At 32.2% G+C, this 26,680-nt stretch overlaps 2 protein-coding genes across 3 annotated transcripts in view; both read left to right on the top strand.

Moving 5' to 3' along the window:
• The window catches only part of LOC134691330 (rho GTPase-activating protein 18-like), a 46,872-nt gene that overhangs the window by 8,867 nt on the left and 11,325 nt on the right, over positions 1–26,680 (top strand). For both annotated transcript variants that reach the window (XM_063551785.1, XM_063551786.1), the window contains exons 2-9: positions 2,380–2,527; positions 3,145–3,210; positions 4,229–4,398; positions 5,488–5,638; positions 6,362–6,510; positions 23,288–23,335; positions 24,531–24,693; positions 26,205–26,296. In XM_063551785.1, coding sequence (XP_063407855.1) covers positions 2,416–2,527; positions 3,145–3,210; positions 4,229–4,398; positions 5,488–5,638; positions 6,362–6,510; positions 23,288–23,335; positions 24,531–24,693; positions 26,205–26,296 — 951 coding nt within the window. In that variant the 5' untranslated portion in view covers positions 2,380–2,415. The remainder of the gene's footprint in view (positions 1–2,379; positions 2,528–3,144; positions 3,211–4,228; positions 4,399–5,487; positions 5,639–6,361; positions 6,511–23,287; positions 23,336–24,530; positions 24,694–26,204; positions 26,297–26,680) is intronic.
• Positions 9,951–23,118, top strand: LOC134691329 (uncharacterized). Its single transcript, XM_063551784.1, has 9 exons — positions 9,951–10,105; positions 14,524–14,732; positions 15,243–15,339; positions 15,904–16,084; positions 16,877–16,956; positions 17,692–18,482; positions 19,119–19,258; positions 19,683–19,876; positions 20,690–23,118. Exons 1-9 carry the CDS (start codon positions 9,988–9,990, stop codon positions 21,493–21,495), a joined length of 2,616 nt encoding a protein of 871 aa, XP_063407854.1. The 5' UTR covers positions 9,951–9,987; the 3' UTR covers positions 21,496–23,118.

The raw sequence follows: 26,680 nt of genomic DNA, 5'->3' as shown, positions 1-26,680 counted from the left end.
TCATGTAGATTACCATCTTGCTTCAGATTTTATGGTATTACATCCATAACTTAATCTATGAGAAAATCATTTCTGATATTATATCAAATTCAAGTAAAGAGCATTGTGTTATACCATTATGCTTAAAGGGCCCTGGGGGAGAACACTTGAAATTTATTATGGACAAAAGAACTATAATTTTAAGTTTCAAAGAGCCATCTTTTGATCGTGTAGAATGAAATGTAATAACGTTTGTTATTATTACTTAAATGAAATATATCTAAATTGCCTTAAACTTCCATCTACAATTTCAATAAAAAACAAGATATGGTATGATTGTCAATAAGTCACTCTCCACAAGTATTGCAGAAATTATAAACTCAAGGTCACGTGTACAGCCATGAGCATGCATGCATTTATTATAGAGATAAATGTCATGTAAATTGCTTCTACTATTTTCACTTCATTTTTAAAAAAAACATGTAACTTTTTACTACCGGTATCCCAAAATATTTGTTGAACCAAGACATACAAAAATTAGGAAGTGTGTTCAACTGTATGGTGAGATATAAAACTTTTATTATAATAGGGATTCTGCTGTTGCTGGACAATTCATGTTATATTTTCAATATTTTAGGAATTTTAAACACTGAAGCTTTTATCTGAAATGAGTAATTGAAATAAACATTTAGGGTGGTAAAGGAAAGTAGATAAAATATATCAGGTATTAATTGGATGATAATTTTGTCAATGTTTATGAAGCTATAAAGAGATGAAATATATAGGGGGTGAAAATTGGGACATTATTTCCCCCAGAATTATCAAATGATACCATGGAAATTAACATGTAGCATATTGCATGGTTTTCCAAAAAATATAGCATTATGGCCCTTTTACATTCTAGTATAAAATCATCCAAGATAGCACCAGGGTAGAAAATATAGCACCAGGGTACCATAATGGTGCTCTAAGGACTTGGGGAGAGGACTTTGACAGGGGATGTGGGTTTTGGTGATTAAAAAAAATGGAAAATAGAAGATGAAAAGTTAGAAATAAATAAATAAAAAAATAAAAGGATTTGGGAAATGAGTTACCTGTGTAATCTCAATCATTTATTATAGACAAATGCACATCACAACAATTAAAAATATCTGCTTTTACAGTTAGTGAAGTTGTCAAAGTCATTTCAGTTCATGTTAATTGGCAGAAGTTATTTATTTAGAGTCTAAATGTGTATACAGTTACATGTACAATACAGTCCCCCTTTATATGATTAAAAAAAACAGATCTGCAAAGATTGGGGAAGGCTGAGTTTTCAACATGTTTAGAATGGCAAATATATAACTGATTTCCTTAAAATTAAAGTTTCATGTATAGCAAAAACAGTAAACCAACTTATTTTCGTGAATATGTTTTTGTTGCCCAGCCCTATTTTTTTTTTAGTTTTACGTTCAATGCTTTGTGATTCATTTTCATGTTGATACCCTAAGCTGACACTTAGTCATTATAATACTGCTGATGTTATGATTATAGGAATATCTCTATTATTAGACCAGAAAATGTAATTTGCAAATGGTCTGTTGTTATATTGGTTCTATATTGTTAATTTAAACATTGTATCAAACAAGTATTAGCCTATAGCATCATTTTATGAATGTTTGAAATTATAGATGTGGTATATGAATAATATGATACATATATATTGCTATTATGATTAGAACAGTCTGCAAGAGAGCACTTCATACATTGTACAAGATACAGCAAACATGTATGATTTATATTACTGTGGATTCATTATTATTCATTGGATACCAATTTTCGTGGGTACAGGTGAACCACAAAATTAAATGTTCAACGAATAACAAAATTTATATAGGCTGATATGCAGCCTTTGGCAAAACCACGAAATTAAATATCCACGAATATGCAAGATTTCCGTAATCCACGAAAATTGGTACCCACGAAAATAAATGAATCCACAGTATTCTTTTTAATTTGTTTTGATCACAGAATGCTATGGAGCTTTTGTTGTTGTGATATGTGGCGTTCTTTAGTTGGTAAACATTTAAAGTCTTTTGTGACTTTTTTGCAAAGAATTCCTATCAAAATGGTGCTAGGATTTAAGTCTTATAAACTTGCAGTGAGATTAGAGTTTTAGGTCTGTGACTTTCAGATGAAGAACAGTAATAAGAGTGCTGTTTCTTTGATTTTTGTGATTTTTTAGGTTACCATGAAGTAACTGTTGACATGATGTGTTACCATGGCAAGACAGAGTAGCAATATTTAAATTATATTTATTTTCAGATTACCATGGAGTAACTGTTGATCTGCGGTGTTACCATTCATTGCCATTGTTATATATTATTTAAGCCAAGTAGTATAATTTTTATATACTTTCAGGTTACCATGGAGTAACTGTTGACATGATGTGTTACCATGGCAAGACCGAGTAGTAATCTTTACGATGATTATTGGAAGGAGTTCCATGATATAGAGAACAATCAGGATGATGATGGTGAAGAAGATCTGCACTCAAAAACACCTGACGGTAAGTTTACTAAGTTCAAAGGGGGTCTCATTCAATCCCAGATCCCTCTTACTGTTTTGTCAGATTACCGTATCCCGCTTACACTATGTACGTAAGCAATTCTCATTTTTTTGTCATTTCCCCGCGTCCCCCAAGACCTCATTTCTAGTTTTCACGCCACAATAATTTGCCTTTCACGTGTCACGTTTGCTAAAAATCGTCAATTCCGCGTCACGCTTAGACCCCAGTGAGACCCACTTCAAATGGTGAAGTTAATGAAAAAGAGTTTTCAACAGTGACCCCAAACCTGTAAAAGAGGAACGCCATGGCTAAAAATGAAAAAGACAAACAGACAAACAATAGTACACATGACACAATGATAGTGTGGATGGGGCATCCGTGTACTGGTGACACATTCTTGTTTAATAAGTATCTGGTTCCAATATTAGACATTCTGTAGACTCCACCTAATCAGGTATTGGCTAAACCAATTATATTAGCTGTTTTAATATTATTTCAAAATATCAATTGCAATGCAACTTTTGAAGTAAATAAGTCCACATTGTATAATTTGTTTATTTGAAGAAGGCAACTTTTGTAGTACATAATAAATGTACAATGTATTTGTTATTTTTCAGAAGGTGAACAGGAGGCAGCATGGCTGAATGAAGCTGGTTATGGTTTTGTTGTTAATGCCTTACATGGTCAGTACCAATAATGAATACTATTGATGAATTAACTTATGGGGAGATCATTTTCATGGGTGAATATGACCAAAAATTACAGTATTTGTAGGCAGAATTTGATAAAAGCCACAAAATTCAAATTAAGCTTTCATGAAAATGATTGTCTGAGGTTAAAAAAAGGGGAATAATAGTAATAACACATTTGAAATAGTAAACCTTCTGCCTGAAAGAACCTTAAGCTTATTTAGAATATTCTAAAGTTTAATATAAAGGTCAGTTTTGGCTGATTGAGTAAGAACCACAGCTTGTAGATAAATTTCAAATAGACCTTTGGCACAAAATGGTTTATTTTTTACAAATTGATATCTGTCACTTGGATTGAGAGTTGTCTCATTGGTACTCATACCACATCTTCTTATATCTACTTACCAACATTAAATGTATGTCTGTTAAGGTTAGTAATTCTGGGAACAGAACCCATAACCTGATCGCACAAAAAATACTCTTGCTGGTGTTAGTGAATCATCCTGTCAATTACATTGTATTGCCTGTTGATTATACAGAAAGATATTTCACAGTGAATCACCTTCAAATCACTAGCATCTTCATTTATTACATTTTGGACTCTGCAGTGCATTTTTTAATGGAAACCATTTTTAAAACTAATTAAATATCATATTAAAACAGATTTAACAGTGACATATAGTTGTTAATTTCTGTGTCATTTTGTCTCTTGTGAAGAGTTTTCTCATTGGCAAATTAGGCAATCATATCACATTTTTATGCCCCACCTACGATAGTTAGAGGGGCATTATGTTTTCTGGTCTGTGCTTCTGTTCGTTTGTTAGTCTGTTCGTCTATCCCGCTTCAGGTTAAAGTTATTGGTCAAGGTAGTTTTTGATGAAGTTCAAGTCCAATCAACTTGAAACTTAGTACACATGTTCCTTATGATATGCTCTTTTTACAGTCATTCCTTAATTAATCTTGATTCCATGTACTAAACATAAATAAATCTATATAAATGTTTTGTTTACAGATGGGAAGGATTTGTCGGAGGATGACATTGATGCCCTGACTGCGACCTTGACCTCCCATCAGGCTGCTGTTGTGAAAAGGAGGGTAGATACTTTAAATGCAACGATTAGGAAGAAACAGAAACAGAGTAACAAGACTGATGTCAGAGATATTTTCAAAACTAAGTCTTGGGTAAGAAAATTGTGAAAAAAAGGTTCTGTGCCTGAATAAGAATAAGAAATTTTATATGATTACTAATGATTCAATAGTCCAAAAAGACTTAGTTGTTAATATTTATTTATAGTGGATTGGGAAACAAGTTTTGCATCTTACTGTAAATTCATTATTATTTTCGTTGGATACCAATTTTCATGGTTTGTGGGTACAGGTGAACAATGAATTCTGTGTTCAACGAATTACATATTTTCTATAGGATTTGTATGCAAATATTGGCAAAACCATGAAATCAAATATCCACGAAAATGCTTGTTTACGTCAATCCATGAAAATTGATACCCACGAAAATAAATGAATCCACATTATATTGATCCCTTTCCTCTTTGTGCATGGACTAAAAGTTGAACAATAGTTCACATAGCACAACATACATGTATAGCGGTATCACCTGGTATGTAGAAACCTTAATGCTGAGCAACATGATTGCCAATGAAATAACTCTTCACAAGAGACCTAATGACCCAGAAATTTTAACAACTTTAGGCCACTGTACGGGTTTCAACAATGAGCAAAGTCTTTGCTCATTGTTGAAAGCCCATACTTAAGCCCATACGGCCAATAAGACTCTAGTGATCTCATGTGTTCTGGAAGAATACACAGATCCTGCTAAAAAGAAGATAACGATGGGTCAAATTAAATGCTGGAACTAATTGTTTTAAGGAAATGATAACAAGTGCACCTCCTTATAATTGAAAAAGAATACTGTAAATTCAGAAATAATTGCGTGAATTTATTATTGTGATTTTGTCATTTTAAAACAAAATACGACTTTAATTTTTACGATTTTGAGAAAAATCCTGTTTAATTCATTTAAAATATTTCAAAATGCGAGTTTAAATTATTGCGATTACAACTCTGTCGCATTTTTCGCAATAATAAAAACCTCGTAATAATTTCTGAATTTACAGTATTTAGGCATATAAAAATGTGAAAAAAATGCAGTGCAGCCAGCAAAAGTTCTTTGAGTTGCATTCCATTAGCCTGAAGTCTTGTCATAAAAAAAAGCTGTTGATTTCTAATTTATGACACTGAATTTTATATCAGGAAGGTTATGGTGCATCACCAAGACATGGCTCTGATGAAGTTGATGGTATCAGAGGGAAAAATCCTGAACGTTACAGCTTTACTAAAAACAAGGGAGGGTACTCTATGTCAGGACGGAAAACTGAGAATGTTGCAGACAAGATGGCCACAGGTATGTTTTCTTTCAAAATGTTGTGGATCCTCAGTGGTCAAAGAAGTTCTACTACTATTTTCATGAGCCAGTCAACACTGAGGTTGTGACTTTTAACCTTGCTCCTGTGTTTGCCCTGGACTCCAATCATAATTGACTAGGATTGTCAGCTTTACTATCAAAGGTCAATGATTTTCTATTGGCACTCCGGCTTCCTCCACCAATAAAAACTGACTGCCATGAAATAGCTAAAATGTGGCACTAAAAAGTGATATTAAAACACCAACAATTAATCAACATTTAATCAATAAGGTGTTTGATATCAAGTTCAAAGTAAAAAAAAAATGTCAATATAAAAAAGAAGATGTGGTATGATTGCCAATGAGACAACTATCCACAAAAGACCAAAATGACACAAACATTAACAACTATAGGTCACCATACGGCCTTCAACAATGAGCAAAGCCCATACCGCATAGTCAGCCTTCAAAGGCCCCGATAAGACAATGTAAAACAATTCAAACTAACGGCCTTATTTATGTAAAAAATGAACGAAAAACAAATATGTAACACATAAAGAAACGACAACCACTGAATTACAGGCTCCTGACTTGGGACAGGCACATACATAAATAATGTGGCGGGGTTAAACATGTTACTGGGAGTTTACAATTAATGCTCCAAAAAGGCTGTTATGAAAATGTTGTTTTGTCAAAATGACTCATTATTGTTTTTTGCTGACAGGTGTAGAAGTATTGAGCATGCAACCCAGAGGTACATTCCGTCAGACAAGTTTTACGAAGACGAGCCTGAGCCATCCCATGCCCAGCATATCAGATGAAGATGTATCATTGGACATCAAAATAAGTGAACCTGCAGTACCTAAAGAAAGGGTAAAACTTACTTCTGTTGTCTGATAGGGTTACATCGGTGTCTCTGGCTTACCACAAGTAGAAGCCTAAAACATCAAAATTAAAGATATGTTTGTTTCCCCTCCTCCCATCCAGGGTCATAAATAAGCCCCCTGGTAAGAAAATTAATTTGTTTCCATATTTGGGAAGTGCTTGAAAGCAGATAGATTGATAATCTAAAGAAATGCACTCAAATTGAGCACAAATAACTGAATAGTGGCCTGTACAATTCAAACCATTCATGTGACCATGCTATGACATCAACATGTGTCAAGTTAAAAAAAAATAACATGCATTCCTTGTCTGATTACCAGGGGAAACCAACATTCTTTTAAATGTGGCCTCACATGAGAGTTTTTTTTATAATGTATAATAGGTAATAATTTCATTATAAAAACATGATAAAAGACTGACACTGCAGAGAAAGGCTATTTGATTTTACAAAATAATATACTGGCCTCTTTGTGGGACTATATCATATTGGAAATTTTGCTCAGTTCAAATTACAAGTGGCTTTAACTTTTCATCATAAATAAAAAACATTGTCAAATTCTGTTCAGTAATTAGAAAGAAAAAAAAAGTGAAATTCAGCTTAGTAAATATGAAAAGGAAATAAAAATACACATATTTAAAGAAAATCTCCATTTTTGAAAAGAAAAAAAAAATGAGATGCTACTAGAATAAAGAAATTTATCAGATTGTAAAAAAATAACAAAGCTAAATAAATATTAATTCAGCAGTTATGGTATTCTAGTAAAATTGTTTATTTGATGACAGCTGTTTTATCTGAGAGGAAGGTATATGTACCAGGTAATCATATTCACAGCTACAGAACAATTACTTATTAGGCTGATTATACATAACGCATATTCTATTTGGCTGCATATTCATCATGTTTATACAAACATGTATACCATCACACCATACTACAGACCACTATCATTTTGATTTAAACCAAACAGATACGAGTGTGCACTGCTGTTGTAATATAGCGCAGGGCAAGCCCTACAGATTTTGATACAAAAACTAACAAATAGGATCATGCACTGCCATTGACACCTGTCTAATTAAACTTGCAGAAAACAATGTTAAAACATATATTTTAAATCTGTTATACCTTGTCTGCACTTGCATGTACACTTACATGTACATTTTCATAATATCAAATGTGAATTGATGCCAGAAAAATTGGTGACATTTTCCAATCAAAATGAACATTACAAACTGAAACAGTGTTGCATTAGAATAACAGAGAGGGAGGACAGGGGTAAGGGAGACAAGGAGAAAGGAGAAAGGGGTGGGAGAAAGGAGAAAGGGGTGGGAGAAAGGAGAAAGAGGGTAGGAGGAAGGAAAGGAAGGCTGGGAGAAAGGAGAAAAAGTTGGATCTCTAAAATGATCTTATATTTCAAGAAAAAAATATCTCAAAAGGAGATGTTTTATTCTAATGGGAGAAAGGAGAACGGGGTATGAGAAAGGAGAAGAGGGGTGGGAGAAGGGAGATGGGTACCCCCCTGTCCTCCCCCTCATAACAGCACAAGCCGTATCATCATTATGATTTAAACCTGATAAATACTTTAATGCACCACTCACTGTTGTCATATAGAATGGATTTTTTAAATATTTTTTTCCATTTCTTCCTTTTTTGAATGAAAAAGGCAGTTTTATAAATATTAGTATTGAAGTTAGAATTAACATAAATAATAGCCATGAATTTAATTGATTATTTTGGGTTTTGAACAGAATATAAGGTTTTTAAAATATTTCAATTAAACGTGATAATATTAAGGGAAAATAATTCATTATGTGCAATTTTTAAGACAATTATTAAAGCAGTTATGTTTTGGAATTAAAAATTTAAAAGGTTCCCTTTACAAAAAAATGAAATATAAAAAAAGCTTTATACAAATGCAAATATTAACAGCATGTAGGTAGTTTTCTTGAGCTGAAACTTATAATTTAATAATTCAATTTTGGATGTAATGCGTCTTCTGATTTGCTGACATTATTTTGTTATCAGCCCATAGACATAATTTAGTCATGTGACTGTGACATCATCCACGTTTTACATGGTTTTCTACTGTTTAAAATGGAATTTAGAATTAAATTTTAAGAAATGACTGTAATATTTTTCTGTCTATTCGAAATAACATAAAAAATTTGGTGCACACTGTAAATCACCCGCTACGCGGGTTATTCAATGTGCACCACATTTTTTATGTTATTCCTTCATAGACAGAAAAAATATCACAGTCATTCCTTAAAGAACATATTTACAAAATAAATTCTACTTTTTGTAGAATTTTTTTTTTACTATATAGAATATAGGGTAGAAAATATATAAATCTGAGCAAGAATGGATTTTTTCAATATTAATTTCTTTATCTTAATTAACTTTTAAGTGAAAAAGTCAGTTAACTTGATATTATCAAGAGAACTCAACATAATTAATAATGAAGTACATTTCCCATGTGTTTTGCTCCTAATTTTTGATTTTAATAACTTGTTAATAAACAAACTGATTGTACTTTTTGTATACAAAGCATTTTTTTTTATTATAGTAAATGTAGAGTATTGCATTGGGTAGAAAAAAATATATGGAATTTATATTTTAAATATTTATTTTTCAATTTTCACTCTTCTGATTGAAGAGACAGTTATTAATATCATCAAGAGAACTCAACATAATTAGTAAGAAATATAAAAAAGAAGATGTGGTATGATTGCCAATGGGACAACTTTACACAAGAGACCAAATGACCCAGAAATTAACAGCTATAAGTCACTGTATGGCCTTTAACAATGAGCAAAGTCCATTCAAAGCTTTTTCTTTTTTATACTTATTACTATATATATATGTAGATTATTGGGTAGAAAATATATATAAATATATGTGAGCACATAATAATTATTAAATTTTAATTTTTTATGCAAATTTTATTCAAATTGTATTATTGAGTACTGAAAGCTAGAATTTTTGTGGCAATTGTGACATCAAAGTATTATGACATCATAGTTGCTATTGTGACGTCATTGGGTCTAATTGTGACGTCACAACATTACCAAGGGTCTAAAATCATAACATCTAAATGCATTGCGGAGAGTAACTTATGTACATGATGTAGACTGTAGTTTAGAAATATCAAAGAGAAATTTAAGGTCAGTGCACGTGACAGGAAGTGATATGTCTCTTTAAGGAGATATGAACCTGACGAATTTGAATTTTCTGCGCAACTCGAACTGTCGGTAAAATGCGAAACTTATTATTGTACAAATAAATAATAAATACAAAATTTATTAAACGATTGAATATATTGAAACTTTTGTAATAAATGAAAGTTGTTTTATTGTTGTTTTGTGGAAATAATTTTGCGATCGCACGATTACGACATCGTTTAATTTCCGGCGCCATTTGTAAACAACAACAGTCGTCTGCTGTACGTAACGTTGGTAGCTGCAGTGATGACAAGAATACGTAAGCATGGCTTCAAATCTAAAAGATATCTGAAGGTGTCGGAGAGTCAACATGCCCGATGGACCAAAACATCGACTTACTCTAATGATCACAACTATTTTTCCAGTAAGTAATCCATTTGATTCCCGAAAAATACACGACAACATCAACACAAGTTTTACAACTACAATGAATAAATTATATACGTAAAATTATGTTGACCATAAAGATAATCTTTATATAGTATTAGTCCGAGATTGTTTTTACATCCAACGACTGTTTCGCCAGAAAATCTTGGACTGAGGGGCCCTCACTGGCCAGCTTGTGCAAGTTGTGGCAAAAAACCGTTGGACGTCAGAGCAATCTTGGACTAATGAGTTTTAATACCAGTAACTGAGTAAGGTTAACATTTGCCTTCAAGAATAAATGTCCTGGACTAGCATGACAAGTCATATTTTAATTCCAGTTTCAAAGGTCCTTTTCATTAAAAATCAAATACTTTCTCATAATCTTTATTAACTGTAAAAGTTGAAGTTAGCCCCAGGATGTGAAGAGATCAAGTCTGTTTCACGCCTTGTCAAAATAATTATGACTGGCAAGGCTATTTTTTTTCTGGGACTCCTTCCTATGAGGTTGTCCCAAAAAAATTAAAATAGCATTGTCAGACCTTATAATTATTTGGACTATATTGTTCAATAAACATGTGTATTGTCCTTCCCTATGCCCATATAACCCTGCTCAGTCGCTCTGTAATTCTCCTATCAAGGCTTAATAACAAGACCATGCATTATCAGCCACGTCACAATGTGAAAGGAGAAGTTATCAGGGATGTCACAATACAAGAGATGTTATCAAGCTTGCTTTTGTCAAGTGTAAAACTGTCTTAGGACGAGGGAAAAGACCAGTAACAGAACAATAAAAAGATAATCAAGTTTTCTTTTCTTCTTTAATATAAATCGATATCATAAAATATCAGCCACTCGACATAATGAGAAACATTCATAGGATCCAGGGGGGCCCGGGCCCCCCCCTTTTGTGGGAAAAATTTGGTTGATTTATATAGGGAATCATTGAAGCATGACTGGAGCAGGCCCCCTCTTAGGTCAGTCAGAGGCACCCCCCCCCCCCCCCCCCCCCCCCACCCCCCCCCCCCCCCCCCCCCCTTAGGAAAAGTCTGGATCCACCACTGACATGTAGATCATTCCCTCGTAAAAAAGGTTCACTTTGTGGCTTGTGGCTGATATTTTAAGATATCAATGTCACATTGTGTAGAAAACCCCATAATCTATACGTACCACACACCTATGCGCCCTACGTCCATTCGCGCCTTACATATTTGCACCCAATTTTTGTTGAAATTCCAGTTGAATTATTCGATATATTTTTCATATGTATATATATTCTCTAAAAAAATTATATAAATTTCCAAAATAAAATTGTGTCATAAGAGACATATCAAATGTTGTTTATTTTTTATCAAATGATGATTAATTATTAAATGTTATTTATGTACATGTATGATTGCTGTTAATTGGTTAAAGCTTAATTTGGTCTCTTGCTTTGATATAAATACTGTAGCCAGGTATGAGTAAAACATTGAAGAATTTAAATGAAAAACATAAAAGATCGCAATACAAAAAAAAACATGTCATAATAACACTTTATTTTGAAGAAATGAACAAAAATTATTTATACAGTGTTCTCCCCAGAGCTGTTTTATAGCGTTCGCGGTACCCCGCGACGCTATATTTTTTCACCAGTGATGCTATAATAATTTCCCGCGACGCTATAATTATTTTGAAGATGCTATTTTACTTGTCCTCACTTTTGAACTTTCATGTATTATCGATTATGATCATAAAAATTATGATCACCTTTAATTGTAATCCCTTTAAATCGGACACTAAAGGCAATTAAGAGATTAAATAGCTAGGTGTTAATTGCCCTCAGGGTGATAACTGTTTGGATGCGAATATCCAAGCTGACACTTGTGGCATGACTAAAACCACGTTGTCCTGCAATCGCCAATTTCGACATGGAAAAATGCAATAACAAAACAATTCGAAATCTACGTTTTGTATTACGAAATTTCAAAGATTGAAACGATTTTTTTTCTTTTAAAAAAAGGTTGTTTATTTGTGCAACTCTCCAAAAACTACTTTCTTCTCTTCCGGTAATATGAGAGCAAGAATTTTGGTTTAGAGCTAAAATAAGTTTAATACTTCTTTAAAAAGTTATCATAATTGGCTTAATTTTATGTTTAATCCATTTAATGCATTAAAAGCGTCTTATTCATTCACAATCTCTTGTCAAACAATGTTTATTCTCGGACTCATTTTCGTAAATTTTTTTCTACGGCCGTCATTGCACATTTTTGTGTACACTACGGATCGGAACCGGAACAGATATGACAAAAAAACGCATTTTCACGATAATGACAACAGATGGACAGTAGACAGAATATACCAAGAGAGAAAACTACGCATTAACAGACTATTTGTTAGATAACTTTGTTAAAAATACATATCATTTTGATGTAAAAATAAGAAACAACTGGGACTAATTCATTGAGTGCCATGAAACAATGAATTGCATAAACATGATAAAAAAAAAATTAAATTGATTTTTTTTTTGTTACTTTATCTTTCCTTGATATAATATAAAAAATAGTTAATTTTGTGTACTATATATTTAGTTTTGTATATATACAGGTTGATCTATAATGAACCATTCATTCATTTGACTTATTGTTGGGTAATTCTGAAACCACATATTTATTTTTATTTGGCACAAGAGGGAAAAAAAATTCTGTAACTATAAATGAATAAAGAAAACATAAACTGAAACAACTGTTTTTGTGGTTATAGTTTAATTGTATTCTCAGTTATGAATTGAACAATATAAACTAAAACATATAAAGGAAATAGAGCATCAACGCGACGCGACAAACGACATTAAAAAAAACAAACTGTTGTATTTTTTTTTTACGCAAAATGTGATGCTATCCAAAATTTCTGGGGAGAACACTGTATTTATACCAATATACTTTATACCAAAACTCAATTACTAAATTATTATAAATCACAAAACCAATAAAAAGTGTGCAAAAGGACTTTGGGTGCGAACATGTAAGGTGTGAAAGGGACAAACATAATTGGACGTAAACATAATTTTGGGTGAACAGATCTGGATTCGATGTACATGTATAGGACACAGGGAAATAAAATCATAGAATTGACTGAGTATGCAGAACGAATGACTTGCACAAATTTGAACTCCTTCTTTATTCTAGATCTAGATAATCCATGCCTCCTTTCCCTATCCAAAAAAAAATTGTTGCTCCTGTACAAATGTTAAAATTTACATAAGAACATTTATTCAACGTTTATGCGTGTCTCCAGCATTTTAAGACGGGATATATTGTACTTATTCATCACTTACCGGAATATATAATTTCACTTCAGGGGGGGGGGGGGGGGGGGGGGGTGTTTAATTCTACCAATCAAATCATTTTATCAAAATTTAATACTTACACAGGTTGTTGGGGAAAATCTGGATTCAAAATATTTGTATTTGTCATCTGCCTGACCAAAATATGTGTTTAGGAAATAAATCCCTTTGAATTTAAATAGAAATGTTGCCTAAAATTATTTTTCTAGGGGTGGGGAGCATGATTGATAAAAATAGCTAGTAATAATCATAATAATAAATATATTCTATTAAAATCTGTAAATACATAACATGTATCACACCTAAAATTTTATACAATTGAAAGTGCATCATCCGATTCTAATAAATATGATAAAAACAAAAACAAAAATTTCTGATTATTAAAACTAAGCTACTTCCAATAACAAGGCTTTATATGGGTGGGTCTTTATTATAGGTTTGACTTTCTTGATTTGAATTCAATGAAATTTTGTAACTTTTTGAACAGTTTATATGTAATGTATGTATATATATACTAGTCTCCTTTTGGGGGTTTGACAACAAAACGAAGCTTATATTTGTAATATATATCATGTAACCAGACTTAAAATAATTTTCTTTATTCTATGTTTATTGCCACAGTGCACAAAGAAAACCTGACAAAAACAAATTGAAAGAGGGAGGGCATATATTTTAATAAATTTACAGAAAAGCCTTTCAAATATGTACATGTACTTTTGTATGAAACATTGTATGTTTTATTTTTAAATTTCATATGACTTTAATTTAAGACAACAGTTGCATGTGAAATGTTGACATGCCCCAAAACTAAACCTTCATAGGTTTTAGTCTATTATAATAACTCCTGAACTTATATGGGTCTCTCCGTCATTGTATCTTTTATTATTCATTTATGTTTACGATTAATGACACCAATAATGATGTGACTGTGATGGTTAATAAATGCACAATTATTCCAAAAATGACGGCAATGCATCCTAGTGGAGTATCATCACTCAGAGTATATAAACTTTATATATACATGTATATGAATGAATATAAAATGTATACATGTACATTGCACCTGCATTTATTATTGTTTTTTATAATTGCAGTTCCAAACATCTCAAATGCAACAAGGGAGGAAGAGGTTTCTTGTGAAGGAAAACAGACTAGGTCATCTGAAGACTGGAGAGAAGGGAGAAGAATTGTTGAGCTAGATGTCCTTGCCACTGGTCTAAGAGCATGTCTTAAATGTGGTTTGCCCCTACAGCTTGGACATACTATTGACATACAGACATATGGTCTTGGATGTCTACTGAAAGTAAGTAATTCAGATTTAAACAAAAAATCTAAAATGTCTGAACATTTCGAATGAATTCAGCTTGTCTTTCTATCCATCAAAAATAATTTGAATCTTTGATTCAAGAACAGCCCTGAATTTTAATGATTAATCGTCATCATTGGAATACATATATGTGTTTTAACAAAAATCTTTAGGTATAGTGTAAATAAAATTCCAATGTGAAATGGGAAAAGACAATTTGATATGCATGTTCATACCTAAAGAAGCATTATAATAAAAAAAAAAAGAAGGATTTTAATATGACATGCTTCAAGTGTTTTAATAACAAACCGAGGATGTTACTATATATAACGGTATGACATGACTTACTGACCATTTTTTCTATGTCTGCATTTTTGTCATTGAAAAGTAACATTGAAAAGATGGAGAGAGAGTAATGACATCTAATTTTGATGAGATTTTTGTCATACAAATACTGACATTTGACCATTTGTCTCTTTATAAAATCAACTATTTTTTTTTCTTCAGGTACAGTGTTTTAATACCATTTGTATGCATGTAAACAGTGTTCCTACTGGAAAGCGTCATGACAGAGTATGGGATGTCAACAGTAAACTTGCAACAGGTACATGGACATGTATGCACAATATTATCCAGTCATGTAAATATAGTCAATCAGCATCCAGGCAAATTTTTTTTACTATCACCTACATTTTCAGGGTTCACTTAGTTGTTTAAAGTTTATGTCATACATTACTATATCTGAGCCATTATATTTATTAGGTCATATAAACTTGCTAGCATTTTCACAGATAGAGTTCTTGCAAGATTTTTATAAAATTTGTACTATAGAGCTAGTTTTGAAATGCTGGATGATTGACTTTTTGTCAAAAAGTTATGCCCCTTGAAAATATTAGATTTATGGAAAATGGCCTTGTTAGCACTCTATGGGAGCACAGTTCATGCCAGACTTTTGTATAACTTATACTCTTAGATTAATATCAGCAATATCTTGAAAAAAATTATAAAATGGTGGGACATCAACTTTTTTTGTTGGTATAATTTTAAAACTATAAAATATGATTTAAAAAAATCATCAGCATTGCGAGATCAAAAAGTATGCAAATATTCATCAAAATTTTACTGCATCATTATTTAGATCATTGTATCTTTGATTTTTTTATTACAGCCCTTGTTCACTCTGGACTTGGAGAAAGACAAGCTAATAGTTTCCTATCAGAGCTAAATATTCCAGCATTTAGTTATAAACTGGTTAGTGCAAGACTGAAAGAAGTAGGGAATGTTGTTGAAGAGGTAGCCAAGGAATCAACAAATGAAGCACTGGAGAAAGAATTGGCAGCTGTAGAACAGTATGTACCTAAAAATAATAAAAATGAAAACATTAAACTAAACTCAAATTCAACAATGGGATACTTATAATTTAAATTATAATGATAAAAAAGAAGATGTGGTTGCAAATGAGACAACTCTCCACAAGAGACCAAATTAAACACAGAGATTAACAACTACAGGTCACTGTGAAGCCTTCGACAATGAGCAAAGCCCATACCTCATAGTCAGCTAAAAAAAAAAGGCCTGAAATTACCATGTAAAACAGTCAAACAAGAAAACTAAAAGCCTTATTTTACATTAAAAAAAATCTACAAAAAACAAATATGTAACACATAAACAAATGACAACCACTGAATTACCGGCTCCTGACCTGGGAAAGGCACATACATACATAATATAGTGTGTGTGTGTGTGTGTGTGTGGGGGTGATCATGTTAGTTGGATCATAATCCCCCCTAACCTTGGGCAGTGGGGCAGTGGTATAACAGTACAATATAGTTAGCATTGATTGAATTTAAATTTTTCATGCACTGTAAAAAAAATAAGAAACACATTATTTTTATTATTCAGTAACTGAGACCTTCAGTTTTCATTATAAGAATTTGGATTGTGACTTAAAGTTATTTAGATTTCTAACATTTGACTAAATGATTTGATCAATAATGCTTATGGTTAATATAGGTTTGGACACAAAGACAATATATTTCTGACTACGATTGACTATTCTTTTGATTTATACAATCTTTGACATCTCCAGTTACATTTTGTATTATGTTTAGTTTATTTACTAGTACTTTTATAAATTACAGAAAGAAGGGTTCACTTGTGGTTGCTGTAGATGCAGGATGGCAGAAAAGAGGAAGTGGTAGAGCATATGACAGCAAATCAGGTATAACTAAACACCATCAGTTATAAGAATGAAAATATACATTGACATAACATCATATTACAGATAACACCAAGAAACAAAAAAAACATGATGGTCTTTCATGTCAAATATTTATATCTTTCTAGTCAGGTTGAGTCAATGGACTGTTATAAGGTCAAATATCAATTAAACAAACATTAACTACATTTACAAATATGCCATTTGGAAACGATGAATAGTTGTCGTATTGGCTATTGCTGATCATTACTCATTTCCTTATTTTTGTCAAGCTTGAGACTTTTGTTGCAGAAAGCTGAAGATAGGGATAGTGATCTGGCATTTTCGGTGGTGTTAACTTTCTTCTTAAAAGCTTTATATTTTAAAAGATTGAAGACCTGTATGTTCATACTTTGTATTAAGCTGCCTTATGTTAAGAAATTTCCTTCTGTCACATGTCTATTGTCTTTGACCATATTTTCATGGTTCAGTGTCCAATTGAGAAAAAAGTTAAGGTGAACATGTCCAACTGTCAGGTGCCATCTGACCTTGACTTATGTATATAAATATTATTTATAAGATTAAAATTATTTATTAAATATCTTATGTTTTGATATGTAGTAAAGAAAATATCTCAGATATCTTATAAAAACCAGATTACATAAGATATCTTGAAGTTAGAATAAATAGTAAAACGGCTTGCCATAATAAATACATATCATAAACAGTTTGATTTAAGAACTTGTTTTTAATTACTAGGTCATTGTTCCATGATTGGTCCAGAGACGGGAAAAATTATAAACTACTCCGTAAGATCAAAAGAGTGCAGAGTTTGCAGTAGAGCAGAATCCAGAAATGAAAGTCCAAGAGAGCATGCATGCTACCGTAACTGGGAAGGTAGTTCAAAGGGGATGGAGGCTGATATGGTGATAGAAATGGTGAAAGATGTACAGAGTAAAGGCTGTACAGTAGCTGCATTAGTTGGAGATGAGGATTCAACAACAATAGGACGAGTACGGGCAAACATCAGTAATAGCATTGAAAAGATATCTGATAGAAATCACTTAAAGAAGATTCTTGGAAACAGTCTTTACTCTCTCAAGAAAAATCATCCTGTTTTAACAGTTAGAATAATCAAATATTTACAAAGTTGCTTTAACTATATAATAGCCCAAGGTGAAGGTAATCCAGAACAAATAGCAAAAGATCTCAATGCACTTTCGAAACATCCTTTTGGCGATCATCAATGCTGCTCAAGTCGATGGTGTAAATTTCTCAGCAATCCAAAGTCTGTTTTTAAATCATTTCCTCAAGGAAAACCTCTGTCGGGTTCAGGTCTACAAAAGTCTCTGGAAAGTGTTTTTGAAGGATATGCTAAGAACAGCCTTAAATTGTCAACTGTCGGTAGTACTCAAGCTAATGAGAGTTTCAACAGAATGGTTTCTGCTAAAGCACCAAAGCATGTTCATTACAGTTCTTCTGGAAATTTGAATTACAGAGTTGCAGCAAGTGTTGCCCAGAAGAACACAGGTCACAGATACCTAGTTAATGTAAGTTTTACTACATTGAATTCATTATTATTTGTGGGATACTAATTTTCGTGGGTTTCGAGGGTACATGTGAACCATTTAAATTTTTCATGAATAACATATTTGTAATAGGCTATGTATACAGAGATTGGAAAAACTATGAAATCAAATACCCACAAATTTGCAAGTTTTCAGCAAACCACATAAATTGATATCCACGAAAATAAATGAATCCACAGTATATTTGTTAGAGCCCCTACTTGAAAAGGGGGCAGTATATAGTGTTTGTGGTGTCCTTGTGGCCACCCATTTGTCTGAAGACATAGCAGATTTGCATATTTCCCAACCTTTTTTATTACAACAACTTTTTAAGAGTTATGGGACTTTGACTGTGGCTCATCAAATTCAAATAAACATCCAAGGCAAATATCTTTGTATGTAGAAGCAGCATAAATTGTAAAGATAAGAACTTATCTGAAAACTTCACATAATGTTGACATAACACCTCTGTCTTGTTTTTGTAGGTCAGCATTCAAAAGAATAATTACTCTTGTAGTGTAGATCTGTTTACTTAATAGCACTTATTATTTTGTTTTTTTGTAAGAAAAAATAGTTAATATAAATATGAAGTCTTATTTGTTATTTTTCATTTTTCAGGTTAATAAGAAGTTGGGGCTTTCACCAGGTTACCATACTCAGCGCCTTGCCAGATTAAGAGATTATCAGCGATCAAAGCAGAGGGCATTGGCAACTACAAGAGCATTTAAAAGAAAACGACTGGAAAAGAAAGCTAAGATGTAATTAATGCATATTTTATTTCAAAATATATCCCATTTATTTACCTGTGTATAAAAAAAAATATAATGTCCATTGAAAAAACATATTTTTCATTGTGGGATAACCTTACAAAACCACATCTATTGAATAACCTTATTTTTCAAAGAGGAATAACCCTTGAAAAGTACAACTTCTAGCAATTAACTTCCAAAAGCCTCTTGTAACTCATAGATTAATACTGAAACACCATATATATTTGCTGTTTCGTTTCAATTAAATCAGTAAAAAGCTTTTATTGAAATTAGATTTCATATTTTTATAACTTAAATGGTAGTTTTCAAGACAAATAATATTGAATATTTAAAGCATAAAGACCCAAATGGTAAAAAAAAAGATTTGGTAACTATTTTTCTTGATAATTGAAATAAATCTTATTTCATTTAGGCACCAAAAGCTTGCATCTGCAGAAGTCAGAGAAGGTGTCTCCTATCAAACAGGATGTTCTCTTGATGCAGCAATATCGGATGATATTCAGTCTATTCCTGCACCAGTTATTACTCCAGAATATCTTCCTTTGGAACCAAAGACCTTGAATGACAGTTGCATGACATACTTTGATGTTGAAACAACAGGACTTGGTAAGGATTACTCATTATGATGAAAGGCTTTAAGTATTTAAGAATTCAATACCTCTTTTTGTAGATTTGCTGGGGTGTAAAAGAATTGTCTTAAGTATAAAAAAGAAGATGTGGTATGATTGCCAATGAGACAACTATCCACAAAAGACCAAAATGACACAAACATTAACAACTATAGGTCACCGTACGGCCTTCAACAATGAGCAAAGCCCATTATTGTTAACCAATCAGAATAATGTGTTACAATGAAACATACATGTAATGTTATTATATATCTATATATGAGTAGATGTGGTTTGAATGCCAATGTGACACCTCTACATCTAAGTCTGCAACATGGAGCATTTGGTCGTACCTGACAACAAGCTATAAAGGACCAAAAAAGCATTGTTCTTTTAATTTGATAACAATTGTTTGAATTATAGAAATTTAAGGAATCTTCTAATACAGTTAATGTCATCCCAACTTTTCAAAACAGAAGTTCTTGTAAAAAATGTGGAAGGAGCCTGTAAGAACAGAGCTGGGCAACTGATCAACATAGATCACTGTGACATACATTTAACACTTCATCACATTTTGCTTTATTCAATGTTCAAGTTCATATATCAGCATTTAGACTATATTTGGTAGGATCAAGCAACCTTGCATAAAGATGCATCAGGGATAGAAGGTCAGCTTCCAATCTAACTTGGGTTGCTGTTACTGACATTTGATGCTTCTGACAATATTTTGAACAAGGTGGTAACTAATACTAAATGTAATTTGTCTAACAGGTAACTTTGAACCTCTAGATTATATTAATTTTTATTTCAGGCAGAGATTCTCACATAATACAGTTGTCTGCTGTCAACAGCCAAAACACAAAATTCAATAGATACATAAAACCAGCTAGACCTATATTACCACAAGCCTCAGAAGTGACTGGTTTGAAGTTTCAGAATGGGAAAATGTACCATGAGGATAGAGAAGTTCAGAGTATTGGAATTTCTAATGCCTTAAAAGCTTTTATTCTCTTTCTGAAAGAAATTCACAACACTGTACTTGTTGGGCATAACTCCAAAATTTTTGATGTTCCAATATTAATTAATGCACTTGAAAAAAATGGTCTACTTAATAACTTTATGTCATCAGTGAAAGGATTTATTGACACACTTCCTCTTTTCAAAGAGTGTATACCAAATCAACCATCATATTCACAGCCAAAAATTTATAACGCTTTATTTGGTGAACTGTATAGTGCTCATGATTCCATGGAAGATGTTGTGGCTCTACGTCGCTTATTTGAGAAAATATCACCTAGTCTTGTATTGAAATCCAAATTCTCTGGCACTAATGAATCTGTAATGCAGTTGTATCAACACAGAAACTGTACAAAAGGTTTGCTTACAACACTGAGACCTCTAACAAATAGCAAAACTATAACGAACTGTATGGCTACGAAAATTGCTAGCAGTGGATTAGGTCTAAACCATCTTAAACTGGCACATAAAAGAGACAGACAACAAGGAATAGAGAATCTATTTACAGAATTATGTGGACATCCATCAAAAGCTCGTGTTACAAAGTCAAAAAAAATAATTCAGGCAACATCAATCTATCTGAATGACTTGGAGGAATGAACTATAATACACATGTATATATAGTTTTATTGACAAAATAGACTACTAAGCTTGATTTTATTTGTAGTTGATTTTTTTTTTACAATATATCAAAATTTAGATGTAAAAAGAAATTGCAACTTGAGTAAGGGCGGTGTCGTAAAATAATGACCACTTAAAGGCAGAAAAATATATCCTATCATATGGGTAATAAGGGTACTTTTTTTAAAACTTTACAAATCTACTGTACCCTACTTATGCTGTACATAAAAGATTACGATTGCAGACCAAAAGTGTACAGGGAAGATAACCAAACTTATGTTAGATTTGTTACGATTTATCAACATTTAGATGAAAAAAGAAATTGTAATTGAGTAAGGGCTGTGTCCTAAAATAATGACCCCTTAAAGGCAAAAAATTATCCTATCATATGGGTAATAAGGGTACTTTTTATGTTCATTTTTAGCTTGACATAGGGTAATTGGATGTTTCATTAAACTTTACACTTCTACTGTACACTACTTAGGCTGTACATAAAAGAATATGATTGCAGACCAAAAGTGTAAATGGAAGATAACCAATGTTATATCTTTAAAAGGGGGATATTCTCTGTCTCATTCCTAATTTATATAGTGAAAAAGGGGGGGGTATCTAAATCTTGGGCAAATACCATTCAAATACCAAGAAAGGTCCTGCTGGATCTTTCTTACCTAACATATACTTTTTTTCTGACTTCAGAAAATAGCAAAAATAAATCATACATCTAGTAAAGCAGAATTATACACACATAAGGGAATGTTCGAATATTCAGATTTAAAATTATTTCTTTGGACAAAGATAAAAAATAGAATATTTTATTCCCAATAACTTGGACATAAACTTTCTTAAAACATTTTAAAAGATAAAATAGTGAAAAGTACGGGAAAATTTTCCCTCCAAATTTCCACTATATAACCAGTCAAAATTTTCCTGCCATCTTTTGGCTTGATTTGAAATTTTAGGTTTACAAAATTTCTCTTTAGGGCAAAGTAACCACATTTTAAAGGTAAAATCATTTTATACTTTTATTATGTACTGTCTACTGCACCATTATTAGGTGGACAAGCTCATCATAATTTGAGATGGTAAAGTTATATTTTTCCTGTTATTGTAACTTTTTTTCGAAATCATGTACCCATACTTTTTTTTCTGTAATAATTTAGCTTACTGTAAAGGCTTTAAGATGATAACAAAAAAAAAGAAGATTAATTATTGCAAATTATATTTTATGTCATATATATGGGCCATGGTTGTTATAAAATCAGTGAAAATTTATTAAATTTGGAAATTCTGGAATATCTTATTTGAACAAGTTTGTGTAATCTCATATTTTTTTGTTATTTACTGAATGCTGATGCCATTGACATGTGAATACTACCAATAAATCAATTTCCAACAAATGCATTTACTCTTTTTTGTTGATTTTTATCCTTATATCCTTCTTCTACGAATATACACAAATATGGTATATTCAGAGGTCGTTGCCATGGAAACGGTGTCATGTACATGCCAATTTTATTTCATTTTTCTGACAATGGATATTGTCCCTTTGAGTACATACCCTTTTTATGTTACTTTAATTATTATTTTGTCAGGTTCATATCACCTTAATTGGGTTTTACACAATTTCATATTTTATTTTGATTATTTCTGCTTACAAAGATGTTTTGTGATGGATGGAGCAGGTATGACCAGGTTTTGTTGAAACTTATTTGCACATTTTGTATCAAATGACACAGACTTATATTCTTTTTTTTTCTCATTCTTATTTCAGGCACCAGTTCAAATAATGGAAAGAAAAGAACTCAGGGATAATTTACCAGTAAGTAATAAAAATATTTACATTTTTGGTATTTAGCTGAATTTTGTCTCCTATTGACATAAGATCAGGCCTCACGGTCATAAAACTTTCGAGCTTGAGTTTTGTACTCAGACTCGAAAATCAACCAATCAAAATGCTAGATTTCATGTTTCGAGCATGTTTTTTGTGCTCCAAGCACTGAGCAAAGTTTTATGCCTTCAAGGCCAGGCCTTGCGGTCATAAAACTTTCGAGTCAGTTTTTTGTACTCATACTCCAAAATCAACCAATCAAAATGTTTAATTTTATGTTTCTAGCATGATTTTTGTGCTCTGAGCACTGAGCAAAGTTTTATGACTTCAACACCTGCTTAGTGTAATACCTTCTGACTTCAAGCAACAATCACTTTTAATTGTGACTTAAAACTTTTAAAATTTTGATGTCAAATTATCGAAACTTGTTTGATTTTACATAACAGACAAGTTAGCATACAAGTGTAAATACCTCTATTGTAAAAACTTTTTTTTTTTAGCTCACCTGGCATAAAGCTATTCCTATCACTTGGTGTCAGTTGTTGAATACATAAACTGTGTCAAAAGTTTTCTCTGAAACCACTGGAGTAATTTAAACAAAACTTTACTGATTAATTCTTGGGGTATTTAGTTTAAAGTTTTGTGCTTCTGGTTCCTGTAAATAGAGCAACAAGGCAGCAATGGCTTGAAATAAAAAAACACTATTTAAAAATTGTACTCGCATATCAAAACATAAACACAAATATATATATAAAAAAATTGATATGAAAAATACATTTGTAATTATTAACAATTCTGTGTAACCAGTCATGTACCAGAATAATAATCATCAACATGTTTTTCTTGAAATAAAACTTTGCAATTAAACTACATCCTGTTATTATTATTATGGCTAAGGGCTATTCCAGAAAAAAATGATGGGGGGGGGGGGGGGGTTGGAAGGCACATTGTATTAATAATACATGGGTGATGGGTATCAGAGCAACTTTTCACACTATAATGCACTATAATTCTCAATTACAATTGTCTGGGTGGCGGGTGCTGACAAAAACTGCCTTCCAACCCCCTACCCCCCGCCTACATTTTTTTCTGGAATAGCCTTAATAGAAAATTTGCCAATATTTTGATTATAGATTTTATGGTTTATCAGAAACTTGATTACTATTTGAATTTCAAACTTTTTCAGGACTTTGATATTCAGCCAGACCTAATGGGGAATACACACATAAGAGATCTGAGTCAAGTTGATCTAGATCACCTGAGGTCTTTAACATTAATAGAATTAACTGCATTATTTGATAATAACAACATATTGTGGTCACGGCGGAAAACCAAGAAAAAATTGAAAGGTAAAAATTAAACTGAACAACATCTTATGGAAGATATCTCAGATCTTTTGCTAAATTAGCTTATTTAACCCTTTCCTCCATTGATTTTTTTTTGGCATACTTGATTCGCATAAGGATTTTTCAATAAAATGCTAAAAATATGCTTTAAAGTATTACATGTAATGCATTGGGAAAAACAAATATTTCATTAAATAAATTAAAGTCAGATATTCCTACAATATTCCTTTTCATACTGGATACAAATTCTTTTAAGTCTACTGCAGACAATTTGTAGTCAAAGCATTTCAACTGAGGTACTACACAGGCGTCAAAAGGCGTCATTATGGAGTAAAGGAGGTGGCGTCAAAAGGTGTCACTATGGAGGAAAGGGTTAAAGAACTTTTTATCCAAATTACTATAAAGATTAATCCACAAGCTCTATGAATGCATGTTTATCAATAGATGAATATTGATTTTTTTATATTACCTCCTCAGTTTATTTTCAACTTATGAGTTTGAAAGTCTCTTTGGTATCCTTTGCCTCCCTTCAAATTATATGAAAATAAAAAAAATATGTTTATGTATATATGTCAACTAGACATATAGATTCCACAACTGCAACAAGTGTGATATAATATTTCTCCACTCGATACAGTTGAATTTTAATATTTTTAAAGTGTGAGGCTTTGCCGAGCTTGTTAAATAGTTAAAATTTAACTGTCGAGAGTGGAGAAATATCATAATACACGAGTTGTAGTTGTGGAATCTGTTTCTCTAATGATTTTTATCCTTTTTTTCAAAGATTTGAAGAAAGTTGTGTACTTTTTATGTGACGTCATCAGACATGATCCCCTTTTTTCATGACGTCACAATAGGAAAATTCAGAAGAAACAAAGAAAATTTAACGTCACAATAAAATTTCGACCATTTATTTGCTGAGAACAAATTTGTCACTAGAGATTAGAAATATTTTTCTCACACCAGTCAGAAAATATGAAAATAGCATGAAATTTAGAGAAAGCAACTTACAACACATAACCAAAAGACATGTACAATGTACATTATAGAAGTTATATGGTTCGCTACTGACCCCCTACGGATTCATAGAGGGTTAGTAAAATCCATAGGGGGTGAGGCCGGAGGCTGAGTCCCCTATGAATTTTATTCACATTCTATGGATCTGTAGGGGGTCAGTAGTTAACCTTATAACGAATTTATCGGACGCTGGGCTTTTTCTGCGGTATTTTGTTGAAAAGAAACAATAAAACACAACAACATTAATAGAGGACGTCGCCATTAACGCGTCATGAACCCCATATGAAACTTACTAACCCCATACGGTCTCATAGGGGGTCACCACGTGACGGCGTTTAACCAATCACAACGTGATAATTCATCAGTGGTCCGATAAAGTTGTATATAAAGTCATGACTTTTGAAAAACAAATAAAAGATCAAATAAAAGTCATTTGTTAAAAGTTAGACTATAATTACTGTTGTGAAATAATGGATTGTTTTTTGCCATACTTTCAGATCATGGTCTGTTTGGAGTCCCACTGGAGACGTTATTAGAGAATGATAAACAAATAGATTCCAAGTGTAGTATTCCTTTAGTCTTTCTTGATGTAAGTCATATTAGAAACAAGTTATACACTACCTGTAGATTAGCTGATATTTGACATATCTATATGACTGTCTATAGTTTCATCGTAGCATGCTAATAAAATTGAGAATGGAAATGGAGAATGTGTCAGAGAGACAACAACCTGACCATAGAAAAAAACAACAGCAGAAGGTCACCAACAGGTCTTCAATGTAGCGAGAAATTCCCGCACACGGAGGCGTCCTTCTGCTGGCCCCTAAACAAATATATACTAGTTCAGTGATAATGAATACCAAGATGTTGTGGATTCAATTCTAGGTCAGGTTAAACCAAAGAAATGAAAATCGATATTTGCTGATTCAGCACTTAGCATGAAGCATTTATATATATAAGAAGTAAAGACTGG

The sequence above is a fragment of the Mytilus trossulus genome, chromosome 11, assembly GCF_036588685.1.
Source record: "Mytilus trossulus isolate FHL-02 chromosome 11, PNRI_Mtr1.1.1.hap1, whole genome shotgun sequence".
Classification (NCBI taxonomy): Eukaryota; Metazoa; Mollusca; class Bivalvia; order Mytilida; family Mytilidae; genus Mytilus; species Mytilus trossulus.
The sequence above is the reverse complement of the archived record's forward strand: the minus strand, read 5'-3'. Positions and strand labels throughout refer to the sequence as shown.

Bases quoted from the DNA above. Each gene is read 5' to 3' on its own strand.
- LOC134691329 (XM_063551784.1), top strand. From the start codon at position 9,988: ATGACAAGAATACGTAAGCATGGCTTCAAATCTAAAAGATATCTGAAG. The intron at 14,733-15,242 runs GTAAGTAATTCA...TTTTTTCTTCAG, and splicing joins GTCTTGGATGTCTACTGAAA to GTACAGTGTTTTAATACCAT. The intron at 19,259-19,682 runs GTAATTAATGCA...TATTTCATTTAG, and splicing joins CTGGAAAAGAAAGCTAAGAT to GCACCAAAAGCTTGCATCTG.